This window comes from Mobula birostris, chromosome 10 (assembly GCF_030028105.1).
Source record: "Mobula birostris isolate sMobBir1 chromosome 10, sMobBir1.hap1, whole genome shotgun sequence".
In the NCBI taxonomy this organism is placed as follows: domain Eukaryota; kingdom Metazoa; phylum Chordata; class Chondrichthyes; order Myliobatiformes; family Myliobatidae; genus Mobula; species Mobula birostris.
In genome coordinates this window covers 98,007,838-98,034,206 of record NC_092379.1, presented here as the reverse complement: position 1 = coordinate 98,034,206, position 26,369 = coordinate 98,007,838, and the positions used below count along the sequence as shown (strand labels likewise).

General features: G+C 39.7%; 1 protein-coding gene and 1 pseudogene across 2 annotated transcripts in view; one reads left to right on the top strand and one right to left on the bottom strand.

Annotated features, from left to right (window-relative positions):
• Positions 1-26,369, top strand: part of xpnpep2 (X-prolyl aminopeptidase (aminopeptidase P) 2, membrane-bound) — a 96,866-nt gene that overhangs the window by 48,807 nt on the left and 21,690 nt on the right. For both annotated transcript variants that reach the window (XM_072271279.1, XM_072271278.1), the window contains 6 exons: positions 2,971-3,166; positions 4,858-4,947; positions 9,002-9,111; positions 10,192-10,269; positions 16,961-17,032; positions 19,940-20,000. In XM_072271279.1, coding sequence (XP_072127380.1) covers positions 2,971-3,166; positions 4,858-4,947; positions 9,002-9,111; positions 10,192-10,269; positions 16,961-17,032; positions 19,940-20,000 — 607 coding nt within the window. The remainder of the gene's footprint in view (positions 1-2,970; positions 3,167-4,857; positions 4,948-9,001; positions 9,112-10,191; positions 10,270-16,960; positions 17,033-19,939; positions 20,001-26,369) is intronic.
• LOC140204396 (large ribosomal subunit protein eL13 pseudogene) lies at positions 5,152-7,826 on the bottom strand (annotated as a pseudogene).

Genomic DNA, 26,369 nt, shown 5'->3' with positions numbered 1-26,369 from the left:
ACACACTCCCTTAATGTTAATGATCATTGGACAGACTCTGTATGCATTTGCCTTGCCCCTGTGTATGTCACAGTAACACCATAAATGATGTGCATTCAAGAAGCATATAACATCAAGTTTTGCAGACACATGCATAAGTGTCAAGGCCGGATGATAAGATAAATATGACAGTGAATCGCCTCTCGTGCTTAGTCATTTCTTTCTCATGAGCCGGCCCTTCATCCTAGAAATCAACTCAGTGAACTTAATCTTAATTGCCTCTAAAAACGTCATTAAGACGTAATTAAGTCAAAAAAGGCAACTAAAACAGTCATTAAGAAGGTAAAGATGGAATAAGAGAGTAAGCGAGGCAATAATATTAAAGAAGATACTAAAAGCTTCTTCAGATACATAAAATGTAAAAGAGAAGCAAGAATAGATAACAGACCGCTGGAAAATGATGCTGGAGAGGTGGTAATGGTGGACAACAAAATGGCAGATGAACTGAATCAGTATTTTGCATCAGTTTTCTCTGAGGAATACACTAGCAGTATGGAGACAGTTCCAGGTGTGTGGAGGAATGAAGTGTGTAAAGTTACCGTTACTGGAGAGAGGGTTTTTGAGAAACTGAAAGGTCTGAAAGTAGATAGGTTACCTGGACCAGATGGTGTACACTGAGCGTATATCTAATAATTTTCAGTAGTGAAGTTTGCCTATTCTACAGAAACCAGAAATTATTAAATTCAAAGTATTCAAAGTACATTTATTATCAAAGAATGTATAAATTATACAACCTTGAGATTTGTTTGCTTACAGGCAGTCGCAAAGCAAGGAACCCAAAAGAGCCCAATTTTTAAAAAAATTTAGTTCAACCCTCAATGCGCCCAGAGAAAGAGACAAACGAACCATGCAAACAATAGAAGCGAGCAAAAACGACAACGCTCCAAACCAAATTGAATTCTTAGATCAAATTCCCAGAGCAGCCTGGAGTAGGCCGAAAGCCTTGGTATTCAAAGCATCATATTAGTGAGGCAAATCGCTGCAAATGGCGAATTTTCGAGATGTGACCTGCTGGTGCACTGCAAAATCGACATACTTAGAGTCAAGCTGTGCTGGTTGGAGTGGATGACTCGGAGGGGAGAAGATGAGACAGGATTTCCGAAGGCCGTCCACCTGGTCCATGTGCCAGCGTGGATCGCTCTCAGTGCCAAGCCGATTTAGAAAGGTCGAGAACAGCTTCTTTGGCAGCAAAATCCAGGTCCAATGTGCATCACTGGGCAGCGTGTTCTAGACCCGGAGTGATTCACTGTCGTGAGAGGTACAATCCAATGTTTGGATAATCTAAACATCGGCCCATATAGCCTGGAAAGGCAGGGTGTCAAGAATTGGGCAAGGTTGGATTGCTCTGGGCATCAAGCTAATTTGGAGAGATTGAGAATGGCTTCTTCGGCAGTGAAATCCAGGCTCAGAGCAATTCACTGAGGTGGGGCCCAGGTCCTAGTGTGAGGTGCGATCCGCTGTTCAGACATTTTAAATGCTGGCCCAGATAGTTTGAGGGCTCCTCTGTCCGTGATGCTGAGTCTGTAAGACTACCCCAGCTGCTGTGCTTCGTGTAGTCAAACTTCGCAGCGATTAGCCCCTCTAATATGATGCCTTGAATACCAAGGCTTTCGGCCTACTCCAGGCTGCTCTGGGAATTTGATCTAAGAACTCAATTTGGTTTGGAGCGTTGTCGTTGTTGCTCGCTTCTATTGTTTGCATGATTTGTTTTCCTCTTTCTCTGTGCACATTGGGAGTTGGACCAAATTTGTTTTTAAATTGGGTTCTTTTGGGTTCCTTGCTTTGCGACTGCCTGTAAGCAAACAAATCTCAAGGTTGTAAAATTTATACATTCTTTTGATAATAACTGTACTTTGAATACTTTGAATTTAATAATTTCTGGTCTCTGTTGTATAGGCAAACCTCAATACTGAAAAATATTAGGTATACACTCAGTAGCCACTTTATTAGATACAGGAATGTAACCTGGTGTAATCTTCTGCTGCTGTAGCCCATCCACATCAAGGTTTGACAAGTTGCGCATTCAAAGACTCTCTTCTGCACACCACTGTTGGAATGCGTGGTTACTTGAATTACTGTCATCTTACTATCGGCTTGAATCAGTCTGGCCATTCTCCTCCATACTCTATCACTAACAGGGCATTTCGTCCACAGAACCACTGCTCACTGGATTTTTTTTTGTTTTTCATATCATTCTCAGTAAACTTTAGAGACCATTGTGCATGGAAATCCCAAGAGATCAGCAGTTTCTGAGTTAATCACTCCACCCCATCTGGCACCAACTATTATTCCATAGTCAAAGTCACTTAGATCACATTTGTTCCCAATTCTGATGTTTGGTTTGAACAACAACTGAACCTCTTGACCATGTCTGCATGCAATGAGATGCTGCCACATGACCGGCAGATTAGATATTTACATTAATGAGCAAGTGTCCAGGTGTAACTAATAAAGTGGCCACTGAGTGTATACAGTATCAGATACATCAGAGGTATAGGCATCCGTTAGTCTCGTGAGACCATGGATTTGCGCCTTGGAAGGTTTCCAAGGCACAGGCCTGGGCAAGGTTGTATGGAAGACCTTCAGTTGCCCACGCTACAAGTCTCCCCTCTCCACACCACCCATATTGTCTAAGAGAAGGACATTAGGACCCATACAGCTTGGCACCGGTGTCATCGCCAAGCAATGTGTGGTTAAGTGCCTTGCTCAAGGACACAACACGCTACCTCAGCCAAGGCTCGAACTAGCGACCTTCAAGTCACTAGACAAACGCCTTAACCACTTGGCCACATGCCATCAGAGGTATGCTGAGGCATAAAAAGGATAATTATTGGTAAACAAGAAGCAAAGATTAGAAATTTACAGAGTATATAAATTCAGACAGGTTATAACCAATGATTATGTATTTTTGGTATATACTTTAATGACCAGATTGTTTGTGAATGAATCACGACTGCCTGCACATATCAAAAAAGACCTGAATACACATTGTACAACAGCTGAGTGTGTTCAACTGAGGCCCTATGAAGATATTCAACAAAATGTGAAAAAATATGCTGAAGGGAACGTTATCATCTGGATCGGCGAAGAGTACACAACCTATGGTGTTTATAAGGTCATTCCAGAGGTAATTTCAGAGTTTTGAAATTTAGTCTGTAATATTTGCCATATTGAAATCACTGATCACGCTCCTTTCCACGAAATTCTTCACCAACACTACCTTCCTCTTCCTGTAATATTCTGAGGATCCAGCTGTGTTCAGGCAGTAGAAGCAACCTTTGGCTCAATTTTTAAAGAAAATAAACATTTGTGAAAAAGATAACTGTAAGTAGAAAGTGGATATAAGGTGGGGATGGGAGTAAGTAATGTTGTAGAATTGATATTGACTCTGGAAGCTGCAAGTTCGCAAATGAGGTGTTATTCCTCAGGTTTACATGAGAACATAAGAAATAGGAGCAGGAGTAGACTATCTGGCCCGTCGAGCCAGCTCCCCCATTCAATAAGATCATGGCTGATCTGGCCATGGACTCATCTCCACTTACCTGCCTTTTCCCCATAACCCTTAATTCCCCTACTATGCAAAAATCTATCCAACCTTATCTCAAATATATTTACTGAGGAAGCCTCCACTGCTTCATTGGGCAGAGAATTCCACAGATTCACCATTCTCTGGGAAAACCAGTTCCTCCTCATCACCATCCTAAATCTACTCCCCCAGATCTTGAGGCTATGTCTCCTAGTTCTAGTTTCACCTATCAGTGGAAACAACTTTCTTGCCTCCAGCTTATCTACCCCTTTCATAATTTTATATGTTTCTATAAGATCTCCTCTCATTCTTCTGAATTCCAGCGAGTACAGTCCCAGGCGACTCAATTTCTCCTCATATTCTAACCCCCTCATCTCTGGAATCAACCTGGTGAACCTCATCCGCACCGCCTCTAAAGCCAGTATATCCTTCCTCAGGTAAGGAGACCAGAACTGCATGCAGTGCTCCAGATGCGGTCTCCTTGCAACACTGTAGGAGCCTGCAGATAGGTCACGCTGAGAGCGAGTAAAGTAGTAGGCAGAGTGGATAGCTCTCTCTCATTTAAGCACATTCTACTTTGCTAAAATAAAAATTTAAGGGAAGTGTGATCTGACTATGATGTTTCCCAGTATACTCAAGTTTGATGAAGGCCAGACAAAAAAAATTGGCAAAATAAATTCATTTCACTGTTGTTTTACTTTATCTATTTTAATAAGTTTATCATTTTCTGAGCTATGAATGGCTGATTGGAATCTACACTAGATCTATTTCTTTACTTTATTCAGATACCATGCAGAATAGGCCCTTCAAGCTCTTTGAACAATACCATCTAGCAATCCCCCGATTTAGCCTAATCATGGGACAATTTACAATGACTATTCAGCCTATGAAGCTGTAGGTCTTTGGACTGCGGGAGGAAACCGGAACACCCGGAGGAAATCCACACGGTCACACAGAGAACATAGAAACTGCTTACAGGCAGTGGTGGGAATTGAACCTGGGTCACTGGTACTGTAAAGCGTTGTGCTAACCACTACACTACTGCACCGCCCCATTTTTATTATTATTGCTATTATTTCAACTAATTTCACCTTACTGCCGTTCTAAATTTCCTTTCTTATTTACCTCAGTGATTTCTCCCAGCTAAATATGTACACACCCTCTTTCCTCACTCACTCCAATTCCGGAAGAAGTTTCAAGGAGGTTAATTGCTAGCTTAAAAATTCAGAATTCTATCTATCAGAAGTAGGCCTCAAAATTAGTTACTGATAACATTTTTCCATATTTTGCAGTCAAAATTACTTATGGACAGATACTCCCCAGTTCAAATTACCAAGGCTGTTAAGGATGAAACAGAGCAGAAGGGAATGAAAGCAGCACATGTGAGTACAAAAAGAACTAAAGCCACCGATAAGGTGCTTGAGCTGGGATCTGAAATCACAGATGTAATTCTGATTCTGTGCACATATCAGTAATCATAAAAGAAAGACTTTAAGAGGATGTATTTAATACATTCAATTTTTTTCTGAAGAATGGCAATTTATTTCCCAAGAGCTTTACATGTAAAAGTTCATTTTTTTTAAATTCTATTTCTTTTTCTCAATATTGTGCTCTGCTGCCTCCTTTGCTCGCTTGGCACGGATTCCAAACAGACGGGCATTTGCTTAAGCCATACGAAGACTTGCGAAGGCCTTGAAATTCTTCTCATCCTCTGAGATTACCCTAGCTTTTTCCTTCTTGTACACATTCTTGATTGGCATGACGGGACCAGTTAGCTGAGTTGCCACTTCAATTTCTTCAGCTGTGGAATCTCCCTTCTTGGGTGCAGATGCCTTTCCTGGGAAGATGATCAACTTAGAACGATATTCTTTTAGACGCTGAACATTACACTGAATAGATTCCGTTGACTTGTTGTGACGCCTATAATCAACCGTAATACCAGTAGTACATGCCACTCTCCTGTTGATGCCTGCTGCCTTTAGTTCTTTCAAGCTGAAGCCTCGTCCAGTACGTACCTTAGTGTGATACCTTACAATGGGACATCTAGCAACTGGTCGAAGGGGGCCAGCTACTGGTCATGGAGCAATGCGACACGCTTTAGCTTGCCGTGCCTTCCATCTGCGTATTTTTCTGGCTGGCTGGTTGAACCTAGAACGGACCCTCTTCTGCCAATCCTTGTGGAAATGAGGGTTCAGGATCAACCCATTCTGACTCGGGGTCTTTGTTACTTATTAAACGGTGAAAGCACCGTCTGCAGAAAAATGGCCGCAGGAAAAGAGCAATACACCAAAAAAATTAATTAGTGCAAATCAATTTTTCTTTTTCTGGAAAAGTCTGAACCAGTTGTGTAATAAAAATGTGGAGGTGATAAAGAAAACAAATAAACCACCTTACAAGAGCTAAAAGTGGTATGAATTTATTTTATATCAAAGTGAATATGCTTATAGTCCCTCTGACAATGCAGCACTCGCTCAAAAATATATTGAATTTTCAGCCAGTATCAAGGAATCAGACCAGAATCATCAGGTTTATCATCACTGGCATCAGTCATAAAATTTGTTAAATTAGCAGCAGCAGTTTAATGTAATACATAATAGAGAAAAAAACAAATAAGTACGTCAATTTTACAGTATATGTACATTGAATAGATTAAAAATCATGCAAAATCGGAAGTAATATATATTTTAAAAGTAAGGTAGCATTTATGGGTTCAATGTCTATTTAAGAATTGGATGGCAGAGGGGAAGAAGCTGTTCCTGAATCTCTGAGTGTGTGCCTTCAGGCTTCTGTACCTCCAATGGTAGCAATGAGAAAAAGGCATGCCCTGGGTGCTGGGCGTCCTTAATAATGGACGCTTTCTGAGACTCCCCTCCTTGAAGATGTCCTGGGTACTTTGTAGGCTAGTACCCAAGATGGAGCCAACTAAATTTACGACCCTCTGCAGCTTCTTTCAGTCCTGTGCAGAATCCGCCCCCCCCATACCAGATGGTGATGCAGCCTGTCAGAATGCTCTCCACAGTACATCTGTAGAAGTTTTTGAATGTTTTTGTTGACATACCAAATCTCTTCAAACTCCTAATGAAGTATAGTTGCTGTCTTGCCTTCTTTATAGCTGCATCGATATGTTGGGACCAGGTTAGGTCCTCAGAGATCTTGACACCCAGGAACCAGAAACTGCTCACTCTCTCCACTTATGATTTCTCTATGAGGATTGGTATATGTTCCTTCGTCTTACTCTTCCTGAAGTCCACAATCAGTTCTTTCATCTTACTGACATTGAGTGCCAGGTTGTTGCTGCAACACCAATCCACTTGTTGGCATATCTCGCTCCTGTACGCCTTCTCATCTGCATCTCTACCAACAATGGTTGTATCATCAGCAAATTTATAGATGGTATTTGAGCTATGCCTAGCCACACAGTCATAGGTATAGAAAGAGTAGAGCAGTGGGCTAAGCACACACACCTGAGGTGAACCAGTGTTGATTATCAGCAAGGAGGAGATATTATCACCAATCGTCACAGATTGTGGTCTTCTAGTTAGGAAGTCGGGGATCCAATTGCAGAGGGAGGTACAGAAGCCCAGGTTCTGCAGATTCTCAATCAGGATTGTGGGAATGATGGTATGAAATGCTGAGTTGTAGTCGATTAAAAGCATTCTGACATAGGTGTTTGTATTGTTCGGGTGGTCTAAGGCCGTGTGAAGAGTCATTGAGATTGCATCTGCCATTGACCTATTGTGGCAATAAGCAAATTGCAATGGCTCCAGGTCCTTGCTGAGGCAGGAGTTCAATCTAGTCATGACCAACCTCTCAAAGCATTTCATCACTGTAGATGTGAGTGCTACCGGGTGATAGTTATTAAGACAGCTCACATTATTGTTCTTAGGGACCGGTATCATTGTTGCCTTTTTGAAGCAAGTGAGAATTTCCGCCCTTAGCAGTGAGAGGTTGAAAATATCCTTGAATACTCTTGCCAGTTGGTTGGCACAAGTTTTCTGAGCCTTACCAGGTACTCCATTGGGACCTTCTGCCTTGTGAGGGTTCAGTCTCTTTAAAGACAGTCTAACATCAGCCTCTGAGATAGAGATCACAGGGTCACTGGGTGCAGCAGGGTCTTCACAGCTGTAGTTGTGTTCTCCCTTTCAAAGCGGGCATAGAAGGCGTTGAGTTCTTCTGGTAGTGAAGCATCGCTGCCATTCATACTGTAGGGTTTCGCTTTGTAGGAAGTAATGTCTTGCAAACCCTGCCAGTTGCTGTACATCCGACATCACCTCCAAACTCGTTCAAAATTGTCTCTTTATCCTTGAAACAGCCCTCCGCAAGTCGTACTTGGTTTTCTGGTACAGAGTTGGGTCACCAGCCTTGAATGCCACAGACCCAGCCATCAGCAGACAATGTACCTCCTGGTTCATCCACGGCTTTTGGTTTGGGAATGTACAGCAAGTCTTTGTAGGTGCACACTCAGGGAATAAAAGTACAGCCTGGTGATCAGACTTCCCGAAGTGAGGGTGTGGAATAGCACAGTAGGCATTCTTGATGGAGGCGTAGCAATGGTCTAGTGTGTTGTTTCCTCTGGTATTGCAAGTGATATGTTGATGGTAGTTGTTTAGTGATTTTTTCCAGATTGGCCTGATTAAAATCTCCCAAAATGATGGTGAAGGCATTAGGGTGCGCTGTTTCGTGCATGTTGATCCCATTGCTCAGATTATCTAAAGCCTGATGTGGAATGTATACTGCTACCAAAATGATCACGGAAATCTCCCGTAGTAGGTAAAATGGATGGTACCTAATTGCGAGATATTCCAGATCTGGTGAGCTCTAAAGTGTTCATGTTATGGAGCTCTAACTTCTGTACCTTAAGATTGTTCACCCTGCCGTTGAACTATGATTAAACAACAGATCAAATAATTAAATGTAAAATGGAAACCTTGATTGGATAATGAATGGAAAGGTGTCTATATCTCAAACATATGACCTTGACAAGTGCACCTTCCAGCTGAGACTGAGGAAGTATTCACATCAGGAAAAATCCTTGCCAAACCATTTCATACTTTTTCAACAAGTCCACCCAGAAAAAATGAAGGTGGGGTGTTGGCGGGGTTGTAGAGGGTGGCTAGCGATGTTGAAGTTATTTTTAGCACTATTTGCAATGATTTTATAAATTAATTCATGTAAAAATTCAAGTTTGCTTGCTTTAAAGTCTTGTAAACTGCTAACAGTTTGCTAAATGTACAGAGTAATTTCTATACAGGAGTGGAAGCTATTAAAGGGCTTGTAAAGTTTACTTGAAATAAGGAATTGTGACTCAGATAAAGGGTTTGTGACAGTATTGGTACTGGTAGTAAGGGCAAAGAGGTATTCATTTAGGGACAGACATGGTTGGATGGATCATCGTAGTCTGAAATATTTGCCTTCACAACTGCTGTTTTTCCTTAGGTGCGTGATGCAGTTGCTGTCATATGTTACATGCTATGGCTGGAAAAAAACGTTCCAAAAGGAACAGAGACTGAACTCTCAGGTGCACACTACATAGACAAGTTGCGCAGGTACAATTCCTACGGAAAGTTTGTATGTTCTGTAAATGCAATGATGTGTGCACTGGTTCCGTGTTCCAATATTAATGCATTCTGTTAGATCACAATCTACTCACATGCAATATCACAGAAGCAATATTCTCAAAACTAAAGGTTTTGTATCAAATCTATTTACCTCCACTCCTCAAATAAAGTAAACTATGCCTCAGCCTTAAATAAAGTGTTGTCATAAAATTCGCGAATATAAGCTCTGTGAAAGCTGAATCCAGTCACAGAGAATTATTGTATTTGGTTGATGTATTTTACAGTAAACTTATGGACACAGATTTAAAATTTGAATAAAAGAAGTAATGTTCACTCTTAAATCACTTTACATGATCTAAAAATGATTTCTATTTATTTTAAGCTGAACATACAATGAAAAAAAAATTAGTGGGAAGTTATTGGATTGAAAAACTTTTAAAACTCAACAGAAGGCAATGAAGAAAGCCATAAATGGGGAAAAGATGAAACATAACGATAAGCTTGCCAACAATATCAAAGAGGATACCAAAAGTTTTTCCAGATATATGAAGAGTAAAAGAGAGGCAAGAGTAGGTATTGGACTGCTGGAAATGATGCTGGAGAGATAGTAAGGGAGGACAAGGAAATGGCAGACGAACTGAATAAGTATTTTGCATCAGTCTTCACCTACATAGAGTGGATGTGGAGAGGATGCTTCCTATGATGGGTGAGTCTAGGACCATAGAGAACAGCCTCAGAATAGAGGAACGTCCATTTAGAATGGAGGTGAGGAGGAATTTCTTTAGCCAGAGGGTGATGAATCTGTGGAATTCATAGCCACAGGCTGCTGTGGAGACCTGGTCATTGGGTGTATTTAAGGTGGTTGATAGATTCTTGATTACTTAGAGTGTGAAAGGTTATGGGGAAAAGGCAGGAGAATGGGGTTGAGAGGGAAATGGATCAGCCATGATGAAATGATGGAGCAGACTCGATGGGCCAAATGGCCTAATTCTGCTCCTATATCTTATGATCTTATAGTCTAATAATCAGTAATAAAACTGAGGATTCATTTCTCCTGTGCTTTTACAGTAAGCAGAATTACTCAAAAGGACCCAGCTTCGAGACGATCTCAGCCAGCGGGTTGAATGCAGCTCTTGCACACTACAGGTTAGTGAACAAGAATGTGGGCAGACAAGATAAAGAATAACTGTTTCCAATGTGACACCTTGGTCTAAATTAATCAGCTCAGTGGAGCAGCAACTGGAATTATTCACTAGCATTGCATTTCTACACTAAGGACTATCCTGGTGGCTGTGGACACCAGTTCTGAAGGAAAGTGACATTTTCAGTAATATGAACTAAGGTGTGTGTGTGCTCTGTGAGACTGTGATTCATGAGCTGTTCCCAGTCTCCTGATGGAATGCAACAGGGAGGCCCAGTCTTACTTTTATTCCCCTGTATTATTCTGAGGAATCACTGTACCAGTTGGATTTGACACAGCTTCTGACACCCAATGAACTTGATGAAAACTCAAGGCGCAGGGGAAGGCAAGTTACCTTTCCATATATTCCACCTCATTTTAATGTTTTTAATGATTTCCTGTGTTTTCACGTGGTTTGACTAACCTTTTTCAATCTGTTACATTTTAATATGTTTTAATTATTGTAATTCACTATCATTTAATTATCTCTGATAGGTTTTAAATGAGGCTTAAACCCCATCCCTTCTTCCCTTAAAACAGTTTTCAAACCATCATGGGTTGGTTGTTCAGAGCCAGGGTAGTATGTCATCCCAATTTATGTCAAAATGTTTTTTCAGGCACTGAAAATTAATTTTGCAGTCTCAGTCCATCTTCCCACAATCAAATCTTTCTTGAATTCTTTTTCTTTTGCTTTCTATGTATGATTGCTTTAGAATTTTTAAAAAATCCCATTACAACCACCTGGATCAGACTTGGTGCTCCTCATTACCAAATCTTCAACTGAATTAGTTATGGAGATTCCCAGTTGTTTGCTGAGTTCATACGGGTTCCAGGTAGTGTTTAGAGGGTACATGTCATTTAGACGACGCATTAACCACAAATTCCAATGGAAACCATCCTAAAAAGTCCATGAGCAGATGCCAGCCTAATTAGTGGATCTGCTAAAGAAAAAATCAGCCTAATTTATAGGGTCAAATTGGATTATGTGGTTTTCCTCTTTTTGTCCTATTTCTGAAAACATTTTGCACTATTTTTTTGGAATCATTGAATAATTTATTTTTGAAGGGCAATTTAGTTTCAATTATGTTTGTAGTAATTAATCACAGTTCCCCATTCCTTCCTCATAGGTATATTTTCCCCTTTAACATTCTCTCTCCAAAGGTACTCAGATATGCGCCGCCTCAACCCTTTCAGACGGTTATTTTTCAGATCACAACCCAATCTGTAAAAGTGGCCTGCACTAGGCTGACTGGGACTGCAGACCAAATTCACTGGTGCGCCATGCTGATATTTCGCACTTACTTTCTCTTTCAGAAAGTTGGTCTCTCTCGCCAACACCTGCCTAGGCCTGATGGCAAGGCCCTCACTGCTGTGAAATTCTGCAAAGCGTCGTTAGATTAGGCTGCTTGTTACAGGACACCACAAAACCCCTGTAGATGGCGCCAGATTCAAAGTGATTTTTTTGAGTGAGACACGCTCTGTTCTCCAGCCCTGTAAATCTTTGTGAGGAGCTTTTCCGGAGGTCAGAGTGGACCTATCCCCACAGTGTTGAACACATATCAGACTATAATTGTTGTCCTACCACTTGTCAACAAATATCTAAATTTGGTTTAGGATGCAAGTTAGAATGCTATTTCCTTGCCAAAACCATCTGACTTTGACTTGTTGCATACTTTCATATTTCCTCCCTACCATGATGTTTCTAATCATGGCTTGATTTTTCCCGAGTTCTTTATTTTTCCTCCCCTGCTTTCTAAAATGGGCTTGAACTTTTGGATCAAGATTTGCTCAAGGTTTAGCATTACTCAAAGGGGGATCTCTAATTTTATTTGATTAAATCTTTGGTCTTATTTATCAAAATGGTGTATGTTTTGTATTCCAATTGAGCCCTGATACAGTAGTTACTTCTGGATCCAAAAATTGATGCAGTTAGAGTTATAACTGTGAAAAGAAATTATTGTGATTTGATTGACCACTTACAATGGCAGACTTTAAGACTGATGATGGTTTTGATAGCTGTTACTGCTTATTATTCCTGCCTCTTCCTGTTGCCAGTTGGATATTGGCTATTTGAGTGATAACATATAAATGAATATTTTAACTGTATCATTATCAATCTTCCCAACACTGGCCAAGAAATTAGATCATAAGCATTACTTCTTTCTGTGCTCTGTACTAAAATATCTCTTTTCTTGGAAAGAAAGCTGCTGGAAATCATATTCATGTCATTTTTCCTCACTCTAGGTGCATCACAGCATGAGTTATCTTGTGTGTCTGATGTGGTTTCCATCTAATTCATGCATCAAATGGCATCCTTTCTCCAAGAAAATGTAACTAGTTTATGTTGTCCCAGGACTGCCCATCATTGACAATTCTCAGGACAACCACATACCAACCCTCACCCCTTGTCCACTCAAACCTCTGATGATCTGAAGCTCCAATTCCCTCCTCCTGTCGATCCAATCCCTAAACACTGGTTTTAAAACTCCTCCCCCTTGAACACTGCCCCTCCATGAGGTAGAGATTTCCTCCATACTGACACCACCCAATCACGTGTCACTGGAGCCACTAATGTCAGCACACAGCCTTTGGCACAAGTCCTGACAAAATCTCCAGTTGTCAGGACTTCCTGAGCCTATCCAACTTCTATCCTGGATGGATTGGGCCTCGATCCCAGATATCATCCATCCCATTATAATTTTGGTATATGGCAGAACATAATGGTTGCAATGAGGAAAGAGCTTGGAACAGGAATTCACCATTTTTATTCCATGTGCCAAGCACACAATACAGTGATGGGTGTACATAAACCCTGCTCCAGTGTATCACAACTTATAAATGACCATCTGCGCTTTATAACTTAGAACTAATATTGGGAGCAAGAAACATCTTACTTGTTGCAAACTACTCTTTGTGAGCTTGTTAACGATTGCTGATACAATAGTTAATTAGATGCACATATTACAAAAGACATCATTGCTAACTCACACATAAATCTAGAATTGCATTCAGCTGTTATAACACAGCTGAGTCACTACAAGTGTCCCTTATTTGTGCTTTGACATGAGCAGAAAAGAGCAGTTTAGCTTGAAGTAGGTTGATCAAATATTCCAACTTTGGAAAGGAGAAAGTGGAAATGCTTAGAAAATTGTGTCCAAGCACGAAGTTTGTGACAGCACTGTGCCTGTTTCGTCAATGAATGCCCAGGTATGCATGCCAACAGTCAGTGTTATGGGGTGGAGTCCAAGTAAAAATATTTGGGATACTTAACAAGATGAAGGATGCACATTAAACTCTGCTTTCAGAATATGATTTCAGAGATTCAATAAAATTGAACTTCTGAAACAGATGTATATGTTTATGCGTTATGTTTTGAAATATTTGGTGCCCACAAGAGAAGATTAATTTCAAATCCTTTTTTTTCTTTCACCACTGCTCCTCCAAATCCAGCCATTTGCTGTGAAAGATTAGCGTAATACTCACAAGTAAAGGAAATTTGACCAATGCAATTGCACATTTGAAATTGCACCTTAACACATAGGAATGAGTAGCACTGAGGTCAGGGTAACTGAATAACAATAGCAGGAGGAACATGACAACCAAAAAGTTGATTTATGCTAAATAAAATGTCCTCAAGACTCTGACCATAAAGGACCACAGCAGCGATGAATATGTTGAAGTTAAAAGGAAGCTTATTTTTTAAGTTCCTCTAATATACTCTCATTTTAGCATGCACCAAGTATCATTCTATTTGGGTTTTGCATGTTTTTCACCATGTTAGCAACAAAAGTAAATGTTATTATAAACCAGCTCCTCCATTTGTCATAACAGACTGAATCTGGAGGTCAGTAACTCAGCTGTAATCTTCACCTTGTAGGCAGTTGGTTTAATCAATTTCAAGCAAATATAATCTCATACCCAGTTCTCATGAATATTTTTAGATAGCCTTTTTAACCAAAGTGGTTAAAATGTTTAAAATTCAGAATGCATACTTTTGAGAAGGGCTGCTGATTCCCTTTTTAATTAGAAATAAGAGAATGCTTGTTTCTGATAATGAATAGCGCTTTAATGCAATCATATCCTGAGAAATTGGATGTTTCTCAGCATACCTTCCTGCAATTTCATTAATGGGCAATTAATTAAATGGAGTAAATGGTACCATTCACATTTTCTTGCTAGAAGAGGAATTTTGCCCCTTGTTAACAAGGGTCTGTGATTTATTGTTGGCCAGATATGCATGCAAACCAGCGTTTTTACTACCTCTGGGACATTTTATACAACATTGCAAAACTCAGGCAGCAAAATATACACAGGCATTAAGTGTAGACATTAACACAATCTGTGAAAGATGCCACTCCTCAGTAGCTCACTGGGAATAGTCACAGATCATATTTCAGCTAAATGTATCTCATAGCCGTTGAAATCCAAACGTGGCAAATTAATTCATATACAATGAGGAAGCAGCATAATTTAAGAAATGAAATTAAAGTTAGAAAATTTGTCATTGTGAACTCAAAATATTTACAGACTATTGTTGGACGTAGAATCGTATGAGGAAAATTTTGGAACCTTGTGCTGAGGACCATTTTAATAAAACTGCTTGATCAGTTGTGGCATTGTTCAGGCAGAATCAATTGGATGCAACTCAGTCCGTGTTCACAGGGGCAATATCTGAACAGTGCTGTGAGAGATGTTTAAACTCAATCTTCTCTTTCATTAAGAAGCAACATTGCAGAGGCTAAGAGGCGGCCCACCAATAGAGATCAGGATATTTCTGGCAAATTCATTTTTAAAGTAGAAGAATCTGTCAATCAGTTTGCAAATCTTTTGCTGAGGTGCATCTATATTCAACAGTCTTCTTCTGTAAGGCCAAAAGATTATTATATTCATGGAAGAGCAAATTCTGATTGCAAATTCAAATTCAACTTTTTACAACAAAGTGTGCACCTGATCTAAGACAGTGTTTTTGTTTCTGAAAAATTTCCCTTACCCTTCATAATCAGAATAGACTTACACATTCATAGAGTTATCCTACTTAAAAACAGGCTCTTAATCCCACATTTTTATGCCAACCATTAAGCACCCATCTACATGCATCCTATTTACCAGTACTAGGTCTTTAGCCTTTTATGCCTTGGCAATTCAAATGCTTGTCCAGATACTTTGTAAGTATTGTGACAGCACCTTTCTGGTTACCTTTCTAGCTAGGTAAAAAAGTACAATAATTGGCCATAGATGCCAAGTTGATAGGGAATAATATGAACTAGGAGCTGCTTGAGAAAGAAATATCTCTGGCAGCTATCTTGCCAGATCCCATTCAAGTAAGCTCCAGGGAAATCCGTGATATTCGACAATACCTCTGTTGAAGTCAGTCCCGTTGCTGTCTTGTCATACTGTTTGCAGTTTTACTGAGTGCACTGTTTCTGTATATCAAGAGAAATTTCACTTCCATACACTATTTCAATCTTAGTTTTAACACGCTGAGGACAAAGTTAGGTGGTTATTCAGCTTTGTGGTAGGCATACAAAGGAGAAACACTGACTTTTCAAATAAGTGGTGATCAAAATAGAAACAAACACATAGTGAAAGACAAAGGACAGCTGAACGTTCCTTTGTGGTTTGTTTAAGTTTCTCGGATGCTATTCAAATAGTCTCACGTAAGCAAATACCTACAATAGGTTATATTGAAATTCAGTTTGAAAGACCAGTTATTTGGAGAAAGAGAATACTGTAATGGAATTAAGAAATTTTATTTCCAGGTATCTGATTCAGTTCATCCCTATTTTTTAGCATCACTGGCAATGGATTTAATTTTCATTTATAATTGCCCTTGACAGGGTGGAGGTAAGCTGCCCTTTTGAACCATGGGCCTTGAGATGAAAATACTCACATGTTACTGCTGTACAGAATATTGCAGGATTCAAATCCAGTGACAAAGAAGGAACAATGGCAGATTCCCAGGTCAGAATGAAGTGTGACTTGGAGTGATGGTGGTTTTCCTTAATGCCTGCTGCCCTTATCCTTACAGATGATCACGGCTACAGGATTGGAATAAGATAAGCTTTTCACAAATTGCTGCAGTGTGTATACTGCACGTACTGCAACCCTTAGCATCCCAGTAGTGGAAGGAGCAAATTGTTAACATAATGGATGAGATTTCAATAAAGCTGGCTGCCTTATAGTAAGGTTCATGAGCGTTAGAGCTCACTGTCCAGGCAGATGAAAGCTATTCCATCGTAGCTCTTTTGATTCTCTAAGGGACTTGAGAAGACAAATGAATACCCAGTCTGTGATGCGTTCTTGTTAATGCAGTACTTCTATGGCTAACTTTGTTCTGTTTCAAGATGATGATGGATCTGAGGTGTCTTTGCAGAGTGATTCAGTGATGGCAATGCCATTGATTGTCAAGAGAGAGGGATAGAAGCTCTTTCATTGAATTCGAATAAGACTGTTGTTCAATGTCTCAATTTCAGCATTTTGAGGATGCAGAGGGAATAATATATCTTTTCTTAGAAATTCAAGATGTGTTGAAGTAATTCTTCCTACTAACTTTTAACAAACTGTAGTTAAACACAGTCAGTTCATTCAATCCCGAGGCTGTTTATTCTGGTTGAGAGGTATCCATGTCTCTGACTTTTGATTCACGTTTTGGTTTAGTCCCAATGAAGAAACCAAAAGGAAGCTGACACCAGATGAGATGTACTTGGTTGACTCTGGAGGACAATACCTGTAAGTACAGAATCAAAATGCATAAATGTATAGTGTGAAGTACCAGTCTATGCTAAGCTAATATATTTATGATAGAAATAATTTGTGTGGTGAACATTTACCCAGCAGAGTAGATTCAGCAATAGAAGGTCATCTTAAAGACAGAGGGATGATCGTAACTTAGAACTACTCTACAGAGTAATCAGGGGCTGTAGGTAGAAAGGTTTGTGGTCAATGCTCCCTGCAGACATTTGCATATCGACTGCCAAACCCTATTACATGTAAATTATGACTCAACCATCTTCCCCTTAACTTCACAGCACTGGAAATCCCTTCCTGCTTTAGTCATTAATTACAACTTACTCTTGTCTTCCATTTTCACATCAACAAACTGGGCATTTACCAATATTTTAATAAAACACAATGAAATGAATATAACTAATGGTTACTATAGTTTAATTATAGTAACTATTGTTTAAATGGTTCAGCATGGACCACATGGGCCAAAGGGTCTGTTTCTGTGCTCCACTTTTCTATGACTCTATGACTCTAATGAGCTAATCTGAGTCCTGTTCTATTACTCAATACTTTGGAACTTTATATTCAGAAATAATTTCGAAATAATGAAAAAGATACCCAAAGACACTAAAGTCGCAAAGAGAGGCAAATGTGGTTTTTGCTATATTAACTTTCTATTGATTAAAGATGTTTTTTTCAAGTGATTGGCAATTTTCTTTAGATTCCGTCATAGATTAATTTAATTTATCTGTCTAAGGGGTGCCATCATAGTGTAGTGGTTAGCATGGCGCTATTACAGTTGACAGCGTGGGAGTTCAGAGTTCAGTTCCTCTGTAAGCAAGTTTGTATGCTTCTTTCCCATGTGAGTGTGGGTTTCCTCTGGGTGCTCAGGTCTCCAAAGGCACACCAGTTAGTAGGTTCACTGGTCATTATAAATTGTCCCATTATTAGGTAGGGTGCTTGAAGGGCCTGTTCCATGCTGTATCTCTTAATAAAGATAAATAAATTTCTTTTAAGTCAATTAAACAAGGTTCACTCAATGGTTTAACACATTGTTTTTTTTCATCACAACCAAAATAAATGGCGGTCTCTACAGCGTAGGATTACAAATATTTGTGAAAGGGGGAAAATAAAGCTACTTGTGGAAGATAAGTGTTTAATCCTGGATAAGAACTGCAGAGTGTTGTACTCTGCAATATTGTTCTTGAATTCTGCATTGAAAACGGGAAGACGGAAATGTAGATCATGCAGGATACCTTTCAGTGCAACAAGATTCAAAGTGGGCGAATAAGTAACAAAATGGGAGTTGAAACATGTTTTTGCCTGCACTCCCCACCACACCCCACACCCTCTTCACAGTCATACCAGGCAGCTCCCAGAATGTGCAATGCCATTGTATCTCGCCATATTTACAGGGTCTTCAACATTACCACTAACTCACCTAATTGGTCATCGGTCAACTGTGATAACTCTTCTGTTAACCACTGTAGCTGCATTCTCTAATGTCCAGGCCAACATGCTGGCCATTTGGTAAAAACAAAAGAACAACAGACAATTGCTTTTAATCATATAGACAAGAGGAGGTAATTTTTCACTTTGAAGAGGATTGCAGTTTATTCACAGTAAACATTGGCCCTAACACTGCATAATGTAGTAATTTCATCAAAATAATCTCATTTGATGAATCATAGAAACATCTTCAGTCTCCCCTGCATTAGGTAATCATATTTCACTTTACCTTTCATTGGTCAAACCTAATCCAATGAAAGCATTTGGAATTGTATTACAAGATGCTCCAAAATATGAAATCTTTAATTTCATGTTATAACTTACTATCTACCTTTCAGACCAACGCTTAACAATCAGAACAGCTAGTGTGAAATATTTTAATGTTATACTGGGAAGAGTTGTACTTTGGTTGTATTGCTTTAGATATAGGAACAGTCCCATATCCTCAATCTATTTTGTGTGTATTACTTTAGAGACAGGAAGATTGCTCATATTCTCAATCTACTAATCCCACAGTATGAAATTCTCACACCCTCAAACAAACCTAATGTTTCCTCATTCACTTCACTCCCCTTTGCAGGGTCTATTTTGATACAAACAACCACTATATTTGCTGATGAAACATCATGAAATGATTGTACTGTATATCAAAGTTATTGCGTGTAAAATGTTTTAGGATCATTCCAGAGATGGGAAATTGGCTGATAGAGCTGCCAGTGCAATTGTCAATTCCTGACTAAATTGTGCTCATTTTGAAATGTTTCGTTTGTACCTGATTTCCATTCAACCACACTAACATTGCATATAGCAGGTACATCATTTGCTATGAAACAGGACAATATTTTAAAACCTGCTTTAAAGTATATTTCTGATTGATATAAAAGCGATTATGTGAAGTCTACAAAAATAATGTAGCTGGAAGTGTGTTTATCAGAAAGAAATAAGTTATAACCATTACAAGTAACTATATAAGATTGTTTAAAATAACTTAAAAACATAGTACTATTAACTGGTTAGATCAGTGTACTGTACTGGTAAATTTGATAATATCAATATGTCCCAATAAATGTCCTTGCACTTAAGGATCAGCTTAACTTTTAAAGCCCCCTTAAAGATCTGCACATGAACAAAATTATCAAATATGTTCTAACTAATCCTAAATCTTGGACAGGGGAAATTCTTAGCACGATGCTAGTAAAATTATCACAAAAGATGAAGGAAAAGTCTATTGTGTTAAATACAATTTGTGTTTAAAATTCATGGAGAAATGTCCAGTTGAATTTGCTAAAAAACCTACTTGGAAGAAATCATTTTTTGGAAGCAATAGAGATAGTCAAACTCATTGTGTGCTTGATGTATGAATGTTTTTTTATTCATTTTTGCTTTGTATTAAAAACTCAGAGATGGGACAACTGATATTACCCGTACAATTCACTGGGGAAAGCCAAATAATTTCCAGAAGGTAGGTAAATTTGGAAGTCTGCCTGTGTAATCATCTGATTGTGCTAGTTTCCATGGATATGATCACTAGCTCTGGTTTCAGTATGCCAGAGTCTGGAATGAAAATAAATAATTTTTCCATTGAGCTCGTCAGTGAGCCAGCATCAAACTTCAAACTGTATAGGGTTATACATTTCCAATTAAGGTAGCAATGTATTACCAGAACTACTTTCAATAACGCTCCCTCAAAACAAACAAACACACACACACACACACACACACACACACACACACACACACACACACACACACACACACCCCTAGTAAGATCCAAGCAAAGTTTTGCCGCCAGGATTGAAACCTCAAAGAGAGCTGAGATTACAAGACATTCCCTTCCTTCACCTTCCCTGCAGTTTACAAACTTCTGTTGTCTTTTCCCCATTTTAATACCAGGATCTTTAATCTGAAACATTATTATGTTTCTCCTTAAGTAAAGGGACTATGGAAGATAATATTATTTTTATTATTTCCCATCTTTCAAGATGCACACGTTACAGCCTTATGGGGGCAGGGGAGGGGTTTGTACACCAACTACTTGAATCATTACACTCGTTCTCCTAAAGCCTTGCTGAGTAGAAAGCTTCGAGATTTAGACCCAACAAAAAAGAAGTAACGATGACCTTTTCAGGTCAGGGTGGTGTGCAGATTAGAGTGAGCCAGGACATAATGTTCCTCTCCCAACCTGCTGCTTCCTTCAAGTTTGTTAAGAATTTGCGGTGACAAAGACAGTGCATTTTGTGCATGGCACACACTACAGCCATAGACAATAAGTAGTGGAGAAAATAAATATTTAGGGTGATGGATAGGTTCCAAATCCAGAGGGAAATTTGTCCTGGAAGTTATTCATCTTCTTGAGTAAAGTTGCTGTGATCATCCAGGCAAATGGACAGTATTCCATCACTTTGTAGATTGAATCCAACTCAAAGATCCAGGAGGAGAGTCACATGCCACATGGTACCCAGCCCCTGGCCTGCTCGTGGTACCATATTATTTATGAAATTGGTCCAGTTGAGTCGCTTGTCAATGTGAAACCTCCCAAGATGGCAATGGTCAGAAACATGATGATAGTAATTCATTTGGTTATCAAAGTTATTAGATTATCATTTGTGATGGTTATTGCCTGGCACTTTCTGCAGAAGGAATAACTTTGCACGAGCTTAATTCCAGGTGTTCCTGCTGTTTTTTCTCCCCTTTATGTAAGAGCTAAGCCATTAAAAAGTAATCCTAGCTTATTCACCATTACTATTCACAGACTGATGTCACCCCTTGGTGCCATAAACTTGGGGAGCTGACTGGCATGGCCATGGACAAAAATATTTTAATATTTGTAAGAAAACAAGCCAACTTCAAGGTAGCAAATTAAATGGTAACTTTATATACATTCTCTTCTCCAACAACACTGGAGATGTAGTCCAGAATTAAGCCTTAAATGCATTCTGGAAGTGTTCAAAAAACCTGCATAGGTAAGTGCTATCTACATGTGCAGGAGTAACTGAGCCATCAGTACTAGACAGATCTCCAACCATAGTAGTATATTTACTTCATGGTGTTTTGCATTTCCAAAATTTTGTTCCATTAATGGATGAGCTCCTTCCCTCTGGTGCTCAATGCCTGCAATTCTAACAAAAGAACACATTCTTTCCTTTTATGCAGATTTTGCATCTAGAATACACACTAAGAATCTGAAGAATCTGTACCAACATTCTTTTATTCTGGAGTCCAGTCAACTCCAGAAATGATCAGATCAGATTGCAGTACTTTATTGTTCTATATACCAGGGTGCAATGAAATTCTTTGCTCATAAAACCTCAAATGTAAGACATATGAATCACAATGATTGAGGGTTACCTAATGTTCAACATCCAAACTGAAGGATATTTTTAAGTGGGTTGCTCATAGTATGTTTTTTTTTTCATTTTAAAAACCATAAGAGCATATGATATAGGAGCAGAATTAGGCCTTTTGGCCCATCAAGTCCATTCCACCATTCCATCATGGCTGATTTATTATCCCTCTCAACCCCATTCCCCTGCCTTCTCCAACCTCTAATCAAGAACCTATCAACCTCCACTTTAAATATACTCAAGGACTTAGCCTCCACAGCCATCTGTGATAATGAATTTAAAAACACAAACATGAGGAAATCTGCAGATGCTGGAAATTCAAGCAACACACATCAAAGTTGCTGGTGAACGCAGCAGGCCAGGCAGCATCTCTAAGAAGAGGCACAGTCGACTTTTCGGGCCGAGACCCTTTGTCAGGACACATAATGAATACAATGTGATAATGAATTACAGTGATTCAATACCCCCCGGCTAAAGAAATTCCTCTTCATCTCAGTTCTAAATGGACAACCTGAGGCTGTGCCCTCTGGTCCAAGACTCACCCGTTACAGGAGACATCCTCCCCACATCCGCTCTATCTAGGCCTTTCAGTATTTGATAGGTTTCAATGAGATTTGTCCTCATTCTTCTGAACTCCAGCAAGTACAGGCCCAGAGCCATCAAATGCTCCTCATATGTTAACACTGTTCTGAACCTCCTCTGGACCCTCTCCAAAGCTAGCACATCTTTTCTTAGATAAGGGGCCCAACTGCTCACAATACTCTGAGTGTAGTTTGACCAATGTCTTATAAAGCCTCTACATTACATCCTTGCTTTTATATTCTAGTCCTCTTGAAATAAATGCTAACATAGCATTTCCATTCCTTATCATGAAATCAGTCTGCAAGTTAACCTTTAAGGATTCCTGCACAAAGTCTCCAAGTCCCTTTGCACTTCTGATTTTTTTAATTTTCCCCCATTTACAAAATAGTCTACAACTTTATTCATTCAACCAAAGTGCATGACCAAACACTTCCCTACATGATATTCGGTCAGCCACTTCTTTGCCCAGAACTCCCAATCTGTCCAGTCTTTCTGCAGGCTCCCTGCCTCCTCAACAGTACCTGCCCTTCCAACCATCATCCGCAAACTTGGCAATAAAGCCTTAAAATCAGTCATTCAAATTATTAACATGAACATAAAAAGAAACGATCCCAACACCAACTCCTGCAGAACACCACTAGTCATCGAGTGCCAACCAGGAAAGGCCCCCCTTATTCCCACTCCTTGTCTCCTGCCAGTCAGCCAATCTTCTATCCATGCTAGCATCTTTCCTGTAATAGCATGGGCTTTTATCTTGTTATGCAGACTCATGTTTGGCACCTTGTCAAAGACCGTCTGAAAATACAAGTAAGCAACTTCCACTGACTCTCCTTTTGTCTAGCCTGCCTGTTATTTCCTCAAGGAATCCCAACAGGTTTGTCAGGTAAGATTTTCCCTTAAGGAAACTATGCTGACTTTGGCTTATTTTATCATGTGCCTCTAAGTACCCCAAAACCTCATCCTTAATAATGGATTCCAACATCTTCTCAATCACTAAAATCAGGCTAACAGGTCTATAATTTCCTCTCTTTTGCCTCTCTGCTTGACTGGTGTGGAGTGACCTTTGCAATTTTCCAGTCCTCCAAAACCATTCCAGAATCTAGTGATTCTTGAAAGATTATTACTAGTGCCTCCACAATCTCCTCAACTTCTTGAGGAACCTGGGACGTGGTCCACCTGGCTCAGGTGACTTATCTACCTACAGGTTGTTCACATAGTCCAAGCACTTTCTCCTTAGTAATAGTCATGACACTCACTACTGCCCCCAACTCTCTTAAAAATCTGGCATACTGCTGGTGTTCAAAAGTTCAAAGTAAAATTTATTATCAGTTTACATACATGTCACCACATACAACCCTCAGATTATTTTTCCTGTGGGCAAACTTAGCAAATCTATAGCATGGTGACTGTAAACAGGACCATTGAACAACAAGCTGTGCAAATGCAAATATAAAAACTAACAATAAATAACAAGAGCATGAAATAACAAGGTAGAAAGTCCTTCAAGTGAGACCATCGGTTGTGGGAACAACAGAAATAGAATGAGTGTAGTTATCCTCTTTTGTCTAAATGCCTGATGGCTGAGTGGTAGGAACTGTTCTTGAACCTGGTGGTGTGAGTCCTGGGCATTTGTACCTTCTATCAGACGGCAGCAGCGAGAAAAGCACCTGGCCTGGGTGGTGAGGATCTTTGATAATGGATGCTGCTTTTCCACGGCGACAGTTCATGTAGGTGTTCTCAGTGGTGACGAGAGCTTTACCCACGATGGACTGAGCCGAATCCACTACCTTTTGTAGCATTTTCTGCTCAAAGGTATTGGAGTTCCCATGCCAGGCCATAATGCAGCCAGTCAACGCACTTCCCACCAGATATCCATACAAATTTGTCAAGGGTTTTGAAGACATTCCCGATCTCCACAGAATCCTAAGAAGGTAAAGGCACTGTCGTGTTTTCTTTGCAATTACATCTACATGATGTGTCCAGGACAGGTCCTTTGAGATAGTGACACCCTGAACTTAGAGTTACTGACCATCTCCACCTCAGATCCTCCAATGAGTACTGGTTCATTGACCTCTGATTTCCCTGTCCCGAAGTCTACAATCAGTTCCTTGGTCCTGCTGACATTGTGTGAGAGTTTGTTGTTATGACACCACTCAGCCAAATTTTCATTCTCCTTCCTGTATGCTGATTCATCACCATCTTTGATATGACCCACAATAGTGTTGTCATCAGCAAACTTGTATATGGTGTTGGAGCTGTACTTAGCCACACGGTCATAGCTGTGAAGTGAGTAGAGCAGGGGGCTAAGAACATATTCCTGTGGTGCACCTGTGCTGATGGAGATTATGGAGGAGATGATTTTGCCAATCTGAACTGACTGGGATTTGCAAGTGAGGAAATCCAGAAGATTACACAAGAGGATATTGAGGCCCAGGTTTTGGAGTTTACTAATTAGTCTTGAGGGGATGATGGTATTAAATGCTGAGCTGTAAGCAGTGTCTTCCACAGTGAACACTGACACAAGATTATCCACCATTTCTTTGCCCCCATTACTACCTCTCTAAAGTCATTTTCCAGTTATCCGATATCCACTCTCACCTCTCTTTTACTCTCTATATATCTGAAAAAAAATTGTATCCATTTTTAAATTATTGGCTAGCTTACCTTCATATTTTATACTTTCTCTCCTTATGCCTTTTTAGTTGCCTTCTGTTGATTTTTAAAACTTTCCAATCTAACTTCCCAATAATTTTTGTTATATTATATGCCCTCTCTTTTGCTTTTATGCCGTCTTTGACTTCCCTTGTCAACCATGGTTGTGTTATCCTTCCTTAAGAATATTTCTTCTTCTTCAGTATCCTGCATCTTATGGGGCAGGAACTAGAATACATCTTCATCTTTGGGATGTATTTATCCTGTGCCTCCCAAATTGCCCCCAGAAGCTCCAGCCTTTGCTGTTCTGCCATCACTCCTGCTAGTGTCTCCTTCCAAACAAATTTAGCCAGCTCGTCTCTCATGCCTATTTAATTCCCTTCACTGTAATACTGATACATCTGATTTTATTTTCTTCTTCTCAAACCACGGGGGGAATTCTATCAAATTATGATCATTGCTTCCTAAGGGGTCCTTTACCTTAAGCTCACTAATCAAATTTAATTCATTACATAACACCCAATCCAGAATTGCCTCTCCCCGGTGGGCTCAACCACAAACTGCTCTAAAATGCCATCTCATAGGCATTCTACAAATTCTGTCTCTTGAGAACCAACTTGAATTTCTCAATCTACCTGCATATTGAAATCCCCCATGACTTGTAACATTGACGTTTTTACTTGCCTTTTGTAGCTCCCATTGTAAATTGTATCCCACATCCTGGCCAGTGTTCGGAGACATGTATATAATTCCCATCAGGGTTTTTTTTAACACATGCAGTTTCTTAACACAAGGATTCTACGTCTTCCGATTCTATGCCATCTCTTTCGAAGGATCTGTTTTCATTTTTTACTAACAAAGCCTCACCACCCGCTCTGCCTACTTGTCTGTCCTTTTGATACAATATGTATCCTTGGATTTTAAGCTCCGAACTATGATCTTAATTCAACCACAACTCAGTGACGCCCACAATGTCATACCTTCCAATCTCTAACTGTGCTACCAAGATCATCTATCTTATTCTGTATACCCTGTGTATTCAAATATAAGACCATACAACCATAAAACATAGCAACAGAATTAGGCCCATTTGACCCATTGAGTCTGCTCTGCCTATCAATCATGACTGATCCTTTTTTCCCCTCCTCAACCCCGTTCCCCAGCCTTCTCCTTTAACCTTTGATGCCGTGTCCAATCAAGAACCTATCAATCTCTGCCTTAAATACACCCAATGACCAGGCCTCCACAGCTGC